Below are 16,626 nucleotides of genomic sequence, written 5' to 3' on the forward strand. Positions count from 1 at the left end.
GAATGGGGTGGGGCTGGGGAAGGAGACACACTAAAAGGATGTGGGATTTCTTTTTGGGGCAATAAAAATGTTCGAAAATTCACTGTGGTGATGGCTACACAACTCTGTGAATATACTAAAGGGCACTGAATTGCATATTTTAAAGGGAAAATTGTATGGTATGTGAGTTATATCTCAATAAAGCTGTTAAAAAAAAAGGTTAGTCACTGCAGGAACTTTCTAATTCAATCCATCCTTAAATTAGGGTTAAGGGCTTAACACTCTCTGTAGTTCAGTGCCTGATTCCCACAATAGAATACAATATCCCTTTTACACAAAAGCAAAACTACTGACCCACCTGGGTCTTTAGGGAGAAAAAAAAACACAATCCTGCTATGCTGCACATAAAAAAAAAATCCGCAGTATACATTTCCCAAAATGGCGGGGGGGGGGGGGGGAAGTGTCTGTATAACTTGACTTTTATATATATTTAAAGGTGGCTTGAACTTGAATTAAATGTGGGCATATGGCCTTGGCAGAAAACCACATAAGCAAGATCAACTCACTCAACCTAGCCCACACATAAGAAAAAAACAAGCAATTTTATATACTCTAGCTCAAGAAAAGTATTGGATTTTCTGATTTGTGTTTTAGATTCTCCTGATCTTTTGCTCTCAACTAGAGCTAGTTCCAGAGCCCAAGAAACCAAAACTGAAGGCCTCAGGTTCCACTGGCTTAAGCTTAAAATCAAACCTATCAGCCAAGTCAGTACGTGTGCATAAACACACTTCATACATGTAAGCCTGTCCTAATTTCCATTCCACAAACAAGCCATAAAAGAAATTCTGGCACATGCCCCAAAGTTAAGGTTATATTTTCTAAATATATATACCTCACAAACATACATGGTTTTTAATGTATTTCAAATCAAACTGCTAAAAATGCAAAGAAACATACACTATTCACATGAAATCTTTTAAATACAGTCTGAGGAAATATGATTCCTTTTCACTTGCATTGTTTAAACAACCTGGTTCTATTCCTATTCAACCAGAACAACTTCACTATTTTACTCTCAAATGTCCACAAATGGGCCTCCCTACAAGATATAATTAGGCAAAATTTCCACTGTTTAAAAACTTTGGGGAAGCACTGCTCTAGTCAACAATGATTACCTTTGCTGTTAAATAGTAGACATTGTTCTTATTGTAGTGGATGTGGACAACTAAGGAAAGACTGCAGTTAAAGATCTGGGTAGTTGGTTCTACTGCGAGGAACCGGGAAACAAGTACACTGAAAAGGCATCATCTTTTGTCAGCTTTCTCTAATTGTTTCATTATCTGAAAAGAAGAAATCACTTTTCAAGAACATAAGGCAGCTACTATTCCCCCACACCAGCTATGTCAATGTGATGGAAAACTGTAAATTCTGATTACTGAATAAGAAACATCCCAAAGAATATGACCATACCCTTGGCAGCAACCTTGAAGGAACAGTGAGAAATTTTAAGGGGAGAAGGTATACAGTATCTGTTGTCTAAGGAAAGAGAAGTAACATTCCCAGCAAAAGGCATATAAAAATCATTTCCATTTAAATTGAAAGAAATATATATATTGGACACAGTCTGCATATACTAACCCACATCTCCATATACATTGACCTACTCTAAATTACTACTATTAGAGTATACAGTTTCATCTAGTTACCTTATTCGTATGGTATTCAATGATTAGAGATGTGGGAACAAACACAGATCCCCATGCACTCAAAAATGCACATATAACTTTTGACTCCCCCCAGATTTAGTTATCAATAGCCAGAAGCCTGGCTGGTCAATTGACCAGAAGCCTTACCAATAATGTAAACAGCCAATTAACATATATTTTGCATGTGTATGTATATGTATTATACACCATATTCTCACAATAAAGTAAGCTAGAGGAAAAAAATATTAATAAAATCATAAGGAAAAGAAAATACATTTACAGTACTGTACTGTATTTATAAAAAACAACATGCAGATAGGTGGACCCACACAGTTCAAACTCATGTTGTTTCAAAGGTCAACGGTAGTTTATGAATGTTGCAGCCCAATCTGCAAACAGGCAAATTTTTTTACCTATATTATTGTCATTAATTTTACCAAAAAACTGTGGATAAGAGGAAACCTATAAAAGTTATACCTTTTACCTTTCTTCATCATGCATCCTCATTAAAAACCTAAGTTTGGATAGTTCACATGCTACTCCACAAAGATGTTCCAGCACTCACACAAGGTCTAATTTGTTTTGCTATATGATGTTTTAATTATACTACAAATAATGTGTTACCATTGGGAGCAGAATTGCACCACACTTCAATCCAACTAAATAATTTATTTAATATTACTCTTCCCTCAACTCAGATTCCAACCATTTTTAGATTTAAACAAATGTCAAAATTCATAAACCTATATAGGTGATATTTGACATTAAAATTCTTACCCTGAAACACATATTGTCCTTGCCTCTAACCTATGACAAGCCCATGAAAATGGTTTCAGTTTTGTCTGTTTGTTGTTTAAGTAAAGTATCACAGCCAAAGTCGGTCCCAATAAAAATCAAAATATACAGGATATAAGAGACTCAAAAAGCCATAAGGCATATAGAAATAAACAAGAAAAACTAAAATAAATTAAAAATTAAAAATTTAGGCAAACCAAACATAGTCATAAAAACAAAACAAATAATAATAAATAATTTTTAAAAATATAAAAATGACAAAGTTCCTCCTTATCAGTAATTACTTTAAATCTAAATGGGTTAAAACCTCCAATCAAAAGGCAGAGATTGGCAGAATGGATTTAAAAAACATAATCCAACAATATGCTATCTACAAGAAACTCATTTAGATATAAAGGCACAAATAGTTTGAAAATAAAAAGACAGAAAAAGATTCCATGCAAATAGTGACCAAAAACAATGCAGGGTGGCTATACTAACATCAGAAAAAAAAGGGACTTTAAATCAAAAAAGATTACAAGAGACAAAGAAGGACACTATATATTAATAAAAGGTTTAAGACAGCAAGAAGATATAACAATTATAAACATTCATGTACCTAATAACAGAGCATCAAAACACACTAAGCAAAAATTGACAGAATTAAAGGGGAAAACAAACAGTTCTACAATAATTGTTGGAGGCTTCAATATCCCATGGTCAGTCTTGGAAAGAACAACCAGACATAAGATCAATAAGAAAACAGAGGATTTGAATAACATTGTAAACCAACGAGAGATAACAAATATAAAACACTACCTAACAATAGAATATATATTCCTCTCAAGGGCACTTGGAGCATTCTCCAGGATAAACCACCTTTTAGGCCACAAATTGGGTCTCAATAGATTTTAAAAGACAGATATTATACAAGTAACCTCTCCAAACACAACAGAATGAAGCTAGAAATAAATAAGGAAAATTGGAAAATGCACAAGTTTGTGGAACAAAACAACATACTGTTTAACAACCAATGGGTCAAAGAAAAAAAATCACAAGGGAAATGAGATAAATGAAAATAAAACATACCAAAATTTATGGGATGCAGAGAAAGCAGGGCTAGGAGGGAAAGTTTACAGCTATAAACACTTACATTAAAAAAGAAAGATCTCAGGGGTGCCTGGGTGGCTCAATTGGTTAAGCATCTGACTTGGACTCAAGTCATGATCTCATTCATGGTTCATGGGTTCAAGCTCCACATAAGGCTCTGTGCTGACAGTTCAGAGGCTGGAGCCTGCTTCTGATTCTGTGTCTCCCTCTCTTTCTGCCCCTCCCCTGCTCGTGTGCACACAGCACGCTCGCTCGCACTCTCTCTCTCAAAAATAAACATTTAAAAAAAAAAGAGAGAGAGAGAGAATGACCTCCTATCAACAACCTAACAAATTAAGGAACTAGAAAAAGGAGAACACAAAGCTAGCAGAAGGAAGGAAATACTAAGAATTAGAGCAGAGATAAAGAAAATAGAGAATAGAAAAATAGAGAAAAATCAACAAGTAAAAAAAAAACTGGTTCTCTAAAAAGATTAACAAAATTGGCAAAGCTTTAGTAAGCTTACGAAAAAACAGAGAAGGCTCAAATTATTAAAAGCAGGAAAGCAAGTGGAGACACGACTACTGATTCTACAGAAATACGAAGGATTTTAAGTGAATACTATGAACTGTGCACCAACAAATTGGATAAACTAGATGAAATTGACAAATTTCCTGAAACACAAAACTTACTGAAATGAAATCACAAAGAAACAGAAAATCTGAATAAATCCATAACTATTAAGGAGATTGGATGAGTAATCAAAAATTTCCCAACAAAGAAAAGACCCAGATTTGATGGCTTCACTTGTGAATTGTACCATTTAAAGAACATCAATCCTTCTCAAATTCTTTCAAAAAACTGAAGAGAAGGAGACACTCCCTCTTTCTATGAGGCCAGCACTGCCCTGATACCAAAGCCAAACAAAGACATTACAAGAAAACCAGAGATCAATAACCTTTATGAACACTGTCATACAAATCCTCAACAAAATAGCAGCAAACCAAATTCAGCAGCATAAATGCAAATCTAAACCACAATGAGATAGGACCTCACACCCATTAGAATGACTCCAATGGCCAACCCTACCCCCAAAAAGAGACCAATCAACCAGAAAACAAGTGTTGACAAGGATGTGGAGAAACTAGAATCCTTGTACACTGTTGGTATAGAAATAAAATGGTGCAGCTGTTATGGAAACAGTAGTTACTCAAAAATAGAATTACCATATGGCCCAGCAATTCCATTTCTAAATATGGACCCGAAAGAACTGAAAGCAGGGTCTCGAAGAAGTATTTCTACACCCATGTACATAGCAGCATTACTCACGATAGTCAAAAGGTAAAAGCAACCCAAAAGTCCACTGACAGATGAATAAACAAATATGGAATATACACACAATGGAATATTATTCAGCCCTAAAAGAAGAAATCCTAAACGGATGAATCCTGAAGACAATGCTAAATGAAATAGCCAGTCACAAAAGGGTAAATACTGCATGATTCTACTCATAAAAGGTACTCACACCAGTCAAATTCATAGAGAGAGAAAGTTGAATTTGTGGTTGCTAGTGATTACAGGAAGGAGGAAATGAGAATTTATTGTTCAATGGGTACAAACTTTCAGTTTTGCAAGACCAAAAAAGATCTGAAGATGGATGGTGTGATGGTTGCATAATAACGTGAATGTACTTAATACCACTGTAAAATGATTAAAATGGCAATTTTTATATTTTATATATACATATAAGTTTAAAATAATTTTTAAATCAAAATACGAACTAAAAATACAAATATAAGAATTGGGAAAAATAAGCTTCAAACGAAATCACAAATTCGAATTGATGAGATGGAGTTAAGAAATGACAAAGATGTCATCAATAGGCAAAGAAAATAAAAACAAAAAACCTAGAACTCTAGAGTTGTAAGAAACTTCAAAGATCACCTGGGAGTCAAATCCTCTTACTTTGCAATTAGGAGAGAAGCTCATCAAGGAGGTTTGCTGTCTTGCCTTATTCAACATCACTTCTACCTACATACAACTAGAAATTGTGCCTACAATAAATTAAAAAGTCTGGAGAATTCCTGTCAAAAATAGTATTCTTTTTTTTATTTTTAATTAAAAAGAAAAAAATTTAACATTTATTTTTGAGAAAGAAAGGGGGGGGGGAAGGGCAGAGAGAGAGGGAGACACAAAATCTGAAGCAGGCTCCAAACTCCACGTTGTCAACACAGAGCCGGATGCGGGGCTCAAACTCACTAACCACAAGATCATGACCTGAGCTGAAGTCAGATGCTTAACCGAATGAGCCACACAGGAACCCCAAAACAGTATTCTTTTCAATTCATTCAACACTTATTATATGTAGACAGTGTTTACATTTTTATTACCATTATTCTATCATAGATCTTTCATAAGCCTTACTATTGCTTTTATTCCCCATGTCACCTATATACCCTTATAACCTTCATAATCTTAAGTCATTTTCCTAGTAAGGTATGACGTGAAGCAAAGAGAACAAATGCTGGGTACCTCTGCTTAGGGATGGTTGACCCTCAGCACGAATTAAGTGAGAAATGAACTTAAGAGATTAAGAAGGGAAGCTAAGATGTTTATTTTAGCTTAAGAGCTTGATATCAGTTGAGCTTTTCACATTTTGTGCCTTCACTATTTATCTAATATTTAAACCCCCCAAATTAGATTTGCTGAACATTAATGTGGAAATATACTCCCCAATCTTTTTGCTTTTAGATAGCATAATTTCAAATTACTAATACTATAGTTCCCCCATATCAGCATCTGACTAAAACCCCTAAGAGCCTCAACTTTCTAGAAGTGAATTGCCTTTACTGCGCTTTAAAAAAAAAAAAAAAAAAAAAAAAAATTCTTTTAAAGGTGGCCTTCACTGGGCGCTAAAGACTGAAGCAAAAACAGACTAGTAATTGTCACTACCACTTCCCCTCCTAATCAAAGTTTGGTAGGAACTGCTGATGTGTACCAGAAGTCCTCAAAATGTGGTCCATAGACACCTGGGATCCTGACACCTTTTTAAGGGGTCCACAAGGTCAAAACTATCTTCATAATAACATAAAGTATTATTAGCCTTTTTAACTGTATTAACATTTATACTATGGTACAAAAGCAATGATGTATAACATTTCTAGCATCTTGGAACAACTTCTGATACTGGCACCAAACCGCACTATTGGTCATTATATTTTTCACCATCAAGTACCAGTAGCTATTTAAAACAAAAAAAAAAAAAGCCTTCTTCACTTAAGAATGTCCTTCAGGAGAGCCTGGGTGGCTGACTTCCACTCAGGTCATGATCTCATGGTTCATGAGATTGAGCCCCGTGTCAGGCTTTGTGCTGACAATGCAGAGTCTGCTTGAAATTCTCTCTTTCTCTCTCTCTCTCTCTCTCTCTCTCTCTCCCCCTCCCCAGCTTACTTACACAAGCTCGCTCTCTCTCTCAAAATAAATAAACTTTAAAAAAAAAACTCTAAAAAAAAGTCCTTCAAATAGTAAAAATTAATTTTATTAAATCTCAGCTCTTCAGTACAGATCTTTTTAATATTCTGTGTGATAAAATGGTTAAGTATGCACAAAGCATTTCTGACCACATACTGAATTGCAATAGTTGATGGGTGTCTCAAGGTAAAGTACTTGTGTGACTGAACTGAGAGCTTTCACTAGCCTCTTTTTTTTTTTTTTTTTTTTTTTTGTGAAACACCATTTTTACTTGAAAGAATGACCATGGTTATTCAGACTTGGGTATTCTGGCAGAAGTTCTCTCACAGATGAACAAAATCTGCCTGTCACTTCTAGGAAACAACTGGCAGTCATAATTCTTGCCAACGATAAAATTTGAGCCTTCAAGCAAAAATCAGATTTCTGGAAAACTCACATCCACCATCATGTCATGACCTGGATAGCTTCCCAATAATCTGTTTCTGATGGGATGAATGGTGATATTAACAAATGTGATTTTCTAATAATATATAATGAAATGTGCCAACATTTTGGAGATCTGCATAACTGGCTGAACCAATACTTAGAAACGACCATGGCATGATGTTATAAATTCAGGCATGGTTATGTAAGATCCATTCAAAGTTTAGACCAGTGGATTTTAATATAACATTATGAAAAGTCCATTGATATGATTTCAGATTCCATAATACAAGTAACTAGAAAACCAACACATGTTGAGTTCTGATGTAGCACCAAGCAAAAAAATCCATTATTATCTGAAAAGGCTATTAAAATACCCCTCCCTTTTCCAGCCATTAACTATGTAAGGCTGGGCTTCTCTTTCTATATACTTCAAACCAAAAAACATAGTGCAACAGACTGAATGCAGAAGGAGATGAGAATCCAGCTGTTTCTATTAAACCAGACATCAGAGATTTACAAAAATGTAAAACAAGGGGCACCTGGATGGCTCAGTTGGTTAGGTGTCCGACTGTTGATTTTGGCTCAGGTCATGATCTCAAGATTGTGAGACTGAGCCCCATGTCAGGCTCTGTGCTGAGTGTGGAGCCTGCTTGGGATTCCGTCTCCCTCCCTCTCTGCCCCTCCCCTTGCCTCAAAATAAATAAACATTTTTTTTTATGTAAAACAATACCACTCTTCTTATTGCCTTGTTTTGAAAAATAGTCATTTTTCACTAAAAATACGCTTATATTAAGATATTATCATATTTAAGTGAATTAATAAAAGTTGTACATTTCTCTTTAATTTATAATATAATAAATACAGACATAATCCACAAAAGCTCTTTGGGGTGTGCAATAATTTTTAAGAATGTAAAAGGGTACTAAAATCAAAAGTTTGAAAACTGATTTCAACAACTGAGTATTAACATCAGATCCCTGCAAACCAAGAAAAACAAGTACATAAAGTCATTAATTAGAAAAAAACTTTCCTAGCAAAATTACATGAAAGCTGAAAAGGTACAATGTCCAATCATAACTAACCTCACTCTGTAACACCAATGAAGAAAAAAACAACAGAATGTGCAATATCTTGATCAGATAAACTCCTGTATACCCAGTAACAATTTGATACATAGTATTTTTGATAGAAGCACATGACAGTCAAAGAAACACAAGTCAAAAACAGGTGATTAAAATAGCAGTCACCACCACCATAAGGGAGACAATCCAAGGTTCTGTCAGAAGGGACAAACATGGATACTTCAGCACCTCTCCAGCAGCATCTCAGCACACCCAGCTTTCAGGGTCTAGCTGTTCTATTTAAAACTAAATTACATGCTTCCAAGGCAGGACAGTGAGACTAAGCTGTCATTTAGCTCCAAAGGAGTCAATGGGTCACAGTGGAATGATTCTACAGTAATCATGCTCCACCAGCCTAAAGTCCTTCTTGAGCTTACTAAACCCCTTGGAAGAGTGAGAAAAAGCAGTAGCAGTAATATTTACTGAGCAATTACTATGTGCCAGGCACTGTGGGTTAAGCACTCCATGTGTATTAACTCGTTTAATATTCAAGATCTTAAGGATATAACCATTATTACCCCATTTTTGGAACAGAGAAAACTGAAGCACAAGGAGGATAAATAACTTGCCTCAGGCAAAGCCAGGATTCAAAGCCAGCCCTGAAGCCCAACTCCTCAGCCACTGCATTACAGTACACAGACCCTATAACCTACAGTAATATATAAAATTTAAAATTCGGTGCCCACTCTAAACTTCTGTTGTTGTCACCAAGACCAACTGCCTAAGGGAGGCTCCCAATTTGAAGAGCCCTCTGACAATTTCATCCATTACTACTGATACACTGTTCAACTTCAGGTACTGGGGGACTTTAAGCAAGAATACATTTTGGAAGGTGAATACTGTGGAGATTTACTAAAAATTCCAAAATGTAGAATCTAATACAAATTGGGTAATTTCACATTTGGGTCTCTTTTCCCTCTGTCAGAGATAACCATTATTATAAAAGGAGTCTTGCTAGACTGCTCCAAAAAGTAATAATGCCTCAATTCAAGTCAACGGGAAAAGATTTATAAAAATTGCTTCTACAAAAGCTTAGGTTACATTAAAACACTTAAATGTTTTTGCAGTGTTGGCTAGTAACAAGAGGAACTCTAAGTCTACCCCCTTCATTACAAAGTTCAGAATGAGACTGCAGTTCTCAGTAAGTGTGGAACCAATTAATTCAAGGCAGATTTTTGAGGTCATTAAAAATGAACCTATAACTTCATTGCGGAATTTAACTCAAGCGAGGTGGAATGGGAATTAACCAAGTCATATTACGATAAGAAAATAAGGCATAGATAAGACATCCCTATCTCACAGCAATTACAGGACTAATCACAGCCATTATAGGAAATGCTTACAGATCTTCCAGGGTTTTGTCTGGTTTTCATTAGTATTTTGGCACATGTTTTAAAATACTACCATTTAAAGTGCCTTAAATAAACTACTATTTTTTTAGCATACTGAACTGAAAACATTTCACTGTAAAATTACAAAAGTAACTTTCTAGTTTTCTTAGGAAAAAAGACAATTTATAATAAGGGTTCAGGTTACTAGCTGGATTTACATAAAGATTACAACACAGGCATCAAAGTAAGTGAAAATGAGTGATAAAGAAAGCTGTTCAGTCCTAACTACAAATTGTCATACATTACAATTAAACACTGCTACAATTTTCAACACCTGAAGAAAAACAAAACACCTACAAGGAATTAATACTGCCAAAAAAAAAAAAAAAAATCCCCTCAGTGTTACAATGTATTAGGTCATCAGCAGTGCTGGACCTTTAAGCCCTTGATTGAGCAATCTGTATCAAAACAAGAAGTGGCCTTTAAATGATCAACATTCATATCGATTACGCTAAGATGTATAAAAACTCCATTCTATAATGGGTAAATGCCCAGGAAACCAGCCGATTCAAAATTGCACTGGTCCTAGTAAGAGGCTTAACCGGCACAAGGGGAAACCATGTAGACGGGGTTGCAGGAGTCCTCGAGTACTTGCAACGAAGAACCCGCAACTCACTCAGGAAGGCAGGCTGTAAGGAAACTCTGCACTGTCATCTAGAGCGATCTCATTCAGGCTCAAATCAAACCCAAAAGGCGACAAGTTGTAAACGGAGAACACACTTCAGGCCAACCACCCTGACACGAAGCAAACCTGGCCACCGCCAAAGTCACACCACACACCAAGCCCACCGCGAAGCAAGGTGTGTGCCGGGGTGGGTGGGGGAGGCGGGGCGCGTGCCCGTCCCCGGCCCGCCGCCCCCCAGCTCGGCTCCGCGCTGCACCCCGGCCCCAGAAAAAGGGCAGGGCACGGGGGCCGCCTGTGCCCGAAAACCGCGTCGGGGACCCTCCGCCGGGGATTGAGGCGGGGGTCACCGAGTGTCGCGGGTGGGGGCGGCGTGGGGCGCTTTCCAGAAGCCAGCCAAAGCCCCAAACCATCAGGGGTTTTCCTCCAGCTCCGGTCCACTCGCCCCGAAAGACACACGTTACACAACCTGTCAGGTGAGGGGCGGAGGGATCCCAGGACGCAGACCGCGGCGGGCGCGGGGTCGCTCCTCCCGGCTTCTCCCGCCCCCGGGACTCGGTGGCCGGGGGACTGCGGAGGGAAGGCGGACGGGCGGGCAAGCAGCGGCCGAGGGGCGGCCGGCCCGGACGTGCGGACGGCGGCGGGGCGCTCACCGGCTCAGGATGGGGCGCTGGCGGGACTGGGCAGAGCCGCGGCACCAGCTCGGCATCCGCAGCGCCGGCGGCTGCTCTCTGGGAGCACAGCGGAATTCTCGCCGCCAGCCGCCCGGTGTTTTCATACAAACCCCGGTGGCAGGCGAGGTGGAGGCGGCGGTGGCGGCGGCGGTGGCGGCGGCGGAACCCGCCCGCATCCCGGGCAACGTCAGCGCGGCGCCCCGCCCACCGCACGCCCTGGGCCCGAAGGCTCGCGCGCGCCGGCTGGCGGGGAGGACGGAATGCGCGTGCGCGCGTGCCGCGTGGGGCACGCGCTAGGGAGGAGGGTGGGGCACGCGCTAGGGAGGAGGGTGGGGCACGCGCGGGCCGGAACGGGGTTGGGACTCAGGGAGCGCGCGTGGGTAAGGAGCGAGCGTGCGCAGGAGGGAGGGCGGGGCGCGCGTGCCGGCGTTAGGTGCTGTGCTGCGTGGTAGGCGCGGCAGGGGTTTGGGGAGGAGGGTTGCACGCGCGCTGCAGGCCCAGACCCTGCAGCGAGCGTCCAACCCAACCGAACCGAACCGGTAGGCGGGCGGCTCCCCACTCTCTGCAATTCACCTTCCTGTACGCTCCCAATTAGAGCGGCCCGCCTTTCTCCGGAGCTAAGCCGGCGCCCACCCCACTACCATCAATCACTCTGCTCTTAGAAGGCTGTTAGCTGCTGTGGACGAGCGGTTAACTCCCCAGTGTGGCACCAGCGGGCGGGGGGGGGGGGGTCGCTCTAGTCCCTGGGCACCACTGGAAAGCTCAGCCCTTTCCTGACCTCGAGGAGAGTCTATAAAGAGACAGCTGGGCTCCAGAACACAAGAAAATTGCACCTTGTGGCCAAACCTCAATAAATTAGATGCCTAGAGCTGCAGTGAAAAAAATAGCAAGCTGATATATTTTTTGCTTTTTCGTAATGTGCCTACGTATAGTCAAGAAAATGGTCATGTTAAATTGGCCACTGAAGGCAAAGCCAGTGTTTTTTAAATCAGAGCCAAAGTGATGTGTCAGAAGGACTGAATACTGATTCACCCCCTTCTGTTTTGAGACTGCCTGTAAAGCCACTGTAATAGATTCTTAATAAATACTTGACATTTACTTTTTTTCCAAGAGCATGGATCATGTTTGCTGCTGTTTATGGTAGCTGCTGCAGAATGCAAAATTATTACAACCAGGTTGAGAAATAAATTGAGACCTGTGAAATTTTTGCTTTGTTTTCTTATCATCATGTTTCAACAAAATTAAACAGTTGTGAAGGCAGTTCAAAAGGTAATCCAAGGTGCACCACACCTGCTTCTTGCAGTTTGCCCTTGGCAGAGTCTTTAACAAGAGATTGCCATTTCAGAAATGCCATAATTTCCCTGGCTGTGAGCACTGAAAGGTAGATTACAGTATTTTAAGGAATTTTGAAACAAGAACCACCCCAAACCACCCAGACTGAAAAGCATATCTGACAACACCTAATTACAATTACCTAAGAATATTTAACATTTTACAGACATTATATATAACACACATAAAACTTTATTCAAAGAGCATCTTCCTAAATGAATCAACCTTCAATATAGAAAGATATAGAAATAAATGTAAATGTGTGTGTATATAGAATTTGAATCCTACTTTAGCAAAACATCATTAGTATGGTTTGATGGCCAGGACACAGATCTAGTGGATTAAACCACACAACTAGGGAAAGGGCCAAGCCATTCCCTGCCTGTCACTCTTTTCCACTATTTTAAACAGTTTCCTCAACACTGTTATGATATATAAAACTGAATACAAATAATCGTGTGATGTAGATCAGTCTGATCACATAATAATATTCACTTAACTCTGATTCCTCAAATCAGTCTAGTCAGCGCCTTTAGGTATTTGGTAAATGTTTGGGGCTTTTTTGTTTTTTGTTTGTTTGGGTTTTTTTTTAACTCTGGACTAGGCAGAGAAAGAAAGATGAGCAGTGGAGCCCAGCTATCTCTTTCTCCTCCTCTTCTGCTGATTTTCCTGCCTCCATACTTTTAGTAGAGTAACATACAAAATGCAACAAACATTGTAACAAAACTATATAGTCATATGATTTAGAACAGCCATGGACATATCCAGTCCTCTGGAGTTCTAGGATTGTTATAGCTATTCTATGTTATTCAACAATCATCAGTTTATCAAGCACCTTATGTGCCAGACCAATCCTGAAATCTTTGGAAGAGATAAGCAAATGATAACACTCAACAAAAACCTAACAGCTGCCTGCCCTCTGTGAAACTAAAAGGTTTGATGTATCCATAGATGGATAGACAAAGAAGATGTAGTATAAAGATGTGACAGATAGACAATGGAATGTTACTCAGTCATTAAAAAAATAAGTGAAATCTTGCTACTTGCAACAACATAGGTGGACATAGTGGGTATTATGCTAAGTGAAGTAAGCTAGACAAGAGAAAGGCATGATTTCCCTCATGTGAAATTTGACAAAACAAAGCAAATGAACAAACAACAACAACAAAGAGATTCTTAAATACAGAGAATAAACTGGTGATTGCCAGAGGGGAGGTAGGTGGGTGGGATGAGCAAAATAGATGAAGGATATTAGGAGGTACAAACTTCCAGGGGGCACCTGAGTGGCTCAGAGTCAGTTAAGTGTCGAACTCTTGATTTCAGCTCAGGTCATGATCTCACGGTCTGTGATTCGGGCACTGAGTTGGGCTCTGTACTGAGCATGGAGCCTGCTTGGGATTCTCTCTCTCTCTCCCTCTCTCTGAACCCTGCCCCCACTGTTCTCCTCTCTCTCTCTCTCTCTCTCTCTCTCTCTCTCTCACACACACACACACACACACACACACACACACACAATCAAATAAATAAACTTAAAAAAAAAAAGGTACAAACTTCCCATTACAAAATAAATAAATCACGGATGAAAAGTGCAGCATAGGTAACATAGGCAATAATATTATAATAACTTTGTATGGGGGCAGATGGTGACTACACAGTAACATGTTGATCCCTGTGCAATTCTAGAATTACCACATCACCAGATTGTACACCTGTAATGAAAATAACATTTCATTTCAACTATGCTTCCATACAAATAAATAAATATCCATATCCGTAAACCACTGCACCCTCATTTTCTTTATTTGTGAAATGGAACTTAAATATTCTTGCCAAATTTAAAGTTTTAAAATTTGGCATACCCTTTAGCCTCATCATAGGAATTTATCCTAAGGAAATAACAAGGAAAATATGCAGAGATTTAGCCAGAAGGATGTTCATCCCAGAGTGGTGTCCAAGCTGTCTTACATGCTCAACAGAAGGCACCCAATTAAACACAGTATTTTACACCCATGCAATAGATCACTAGGAAGCCATTAAAAATAACGTGGTAGGGGGGTGCCTGGGTGGCTCAGTCAGTTGAGTGTCCGACTTCGGCTCAGGTCATGATCTCGCAGTTTGTCAGTTCGAGCCCCGCATCGGGCTCTGTGCTGACAGCTCAAAGCCTGGAGCCTGCTTCAGGTTCTGTGTCTCCTTCTCTCTCTGCCCCTTCCCCACTCATGCTCTGTCTCCCTCTGTCTCTCAAAAATGAATAAACATTTTTAAAAATTTTTTTTAAATAATAACGTGCTAGAGCAAGAGTTCTTAACGTGGGGTGCAACAGGTTTAACTCCTCCTGTACAGCCATGGATTTACCTTGAGGCTGAAGAAGGCCCGCTGAGTTCTGAGTTTGCTGAGAGTTAAAGGATTTTCTAGACATGAAGGAGAAGCCAGATTGCAATCGAGAAGCATTTCTATATAAGCATTTCTGGTAAACTTCCTGAACAGATCCAATTTAAAAAGGATCTGAATTGAATAGATCACATATGAGGGCATAAAATGAGCCTCAATAATTAGAGAAGGCTGGGTCTTTGAGGAAAGGCGGTCACAGCTACAGTGGAGCTCTGGGCACCCCTGCTCCTGACTCCCTGCTGTTTGCCTCACCAAGGAACAAGTCAATCAGAAACCCACACTGCAGCCTAGCCTTTGGTTTTGGTTTTTGTTTTTTTCATTTTTTAAAGTTTCTTTATTTTCAGAGAGAGAGGGGGAGAAAGAGAATCCCAAGCAGACTCCAGGCTGGCTGTCAGTGCAGAGCCCAGTGTGGGGCTCAATCCCATGAACTGTGAGATCATGACCTGAACTGAAATCAAGAGTTGGATGCTTAACTCACTGAGGCACCCAGGTGCCCCCAGCCATGGCTTTTAAAGTCAGCAGGAAGATATCCATGAATCCAGCGGTGGCAATTCACCAAAGTAGAATTCCTCTAACCAGCTGCAGTGTAAATCTTTGGAGAAGGTATGTGCTGACTTGCTCATACAAGGTGCAAAATAAAAGAATCTCAAAGTGAAAGAACCAGTTCAGATGCCTACCAAGACTCTGAGCATCACTATAGGAAAGACTCCTTGTGGTGAAGGTTCTAGGACTTGGGATTGTTTTCAGATGAGAATCCACAAGCAACTCATCGATTTGCACAGTCCTTCGGAGATTGTTAACCAAATTACTTCCATCTGGGGGCGCCTGGGTGGCTCAGTCAGTTAAGCATCCAACTTCAGCTCGGGTCATGATCTTGTGGTTCATGGGTTTGAGCCCTGCATTGAGCTCTGTGCTGACATTTCAGAGCCTGGAGCCTGCTTGGGGTTCTCTCTCTCCCTCTGTCTCTGCTCCTTCCCTGCTCATTCTTTCTCTCTCTCTCTCTGTCTCTCAAAAATAACTAAACATTAAAAAAATTTTTGAATTACTTCCATCTTTGGAGTACTTCCATTGAGCCAGGAGTCAAGGCTGAAGTCACTATTATAAATGCTTAAATCAACCTTTTTAATAAACTGATTATCAATTGTTTAAAAAAAATCAAGGGAAGAGAAGCAAAAATAATATAAAAACAGAGAGGGAGACAAACCATAAGAGACTCTTAACTACCAAGAATAAACTAAGTGTTGCTGGCAAGGTGTTGGATGGGAGAATGGGCTAAATGGGCAAGGGGCATTAAGGAGGGCACTTGTCGGGATGAGCACTTGGTGTTACATGTAAGTGATGAATCATTAAGTTCTATTCCTGAAAAAAAAATATTTTTTGAGGGGCGCCTGAGTGTCTCAGTCACTTGAGTGACCAACTCTTGATTTCAGCTCAGGTCATGATCCCAGAGTCGTGAAATCAAGCCCTGTGTCAGGTTCTGCGCTGAGCTTGGAGCCTGCTGAAGATTCTCCCTTTCTCCCTCTGCCCCTCTCCCCATTTTGTGCTCTCTCTCAAAAATTAAAAAATTCTTTTAAAATTTTTTGAGAAGATTGAAATCATACCACGCTCCTTTTCCAATCACAACAATATGAAACTACAAATAAATCACAAGAA

The 16,626-nt window shown here is 39.8% G+C and overlaps 1 protein-coding gene and 1 pseudogene across 5 annotated transcripts in view; one reads left to right on the forward strand and one right to left on the reverse strand.

Moving 5' to 3' along the window:
• The window catches only part of AGTPBP1 (ATP/GTP binding carboxypeptidase 1), a 161,204-nt gene extending 149,750 nt beyond the window's left edge, over positions 1 to 11,454 (reverse strand). For 3 of the 5 annotated variants that reach the window (XM_060609935.3, XM_060609938.3, XM_081790886.1), the window contains exon 1: positions 11,233 to 11,347. Coding sequence is in view for 1 of the 5 variants with exons in the window: in XM_078436904.2 (XP_078293030.1) it covers positions 11,233 to 11,429 (197 nt within the window). In the remaining 4 variants the exon portion in view is untranslated. The other 2 variants (XM_078436904.2, XM_060609936.3) reach the window with 2 other exon arrangements.
• Positions 11,455 to 15,475: 4,021 nt separating this feature from the next.
• On the forward strand, positions 15,476 to 16,085 carry LOC132663560 (small ribosomal subunit protein uS10-like; annotated as a pseudogene).
• The last annotated feature ends 541 nt before the right edge of the window (positions 16,086 to 16,626 follow it).

This window comes from Panthera onca, chromosome D4 (assembly GCF_046562875.1).
Source record: "Panthera onca isolate mPanOnc1 chromosome D4, mPanOnc1 haplotype 2, whole genome shotgun sequence".
Taxonomy (NCBI): domain Eukaryota; kingdom Metazoa; phylum Chordata; class Mammalia; order Carnivora; family Felidae; genus Panthera; species Panthera onca.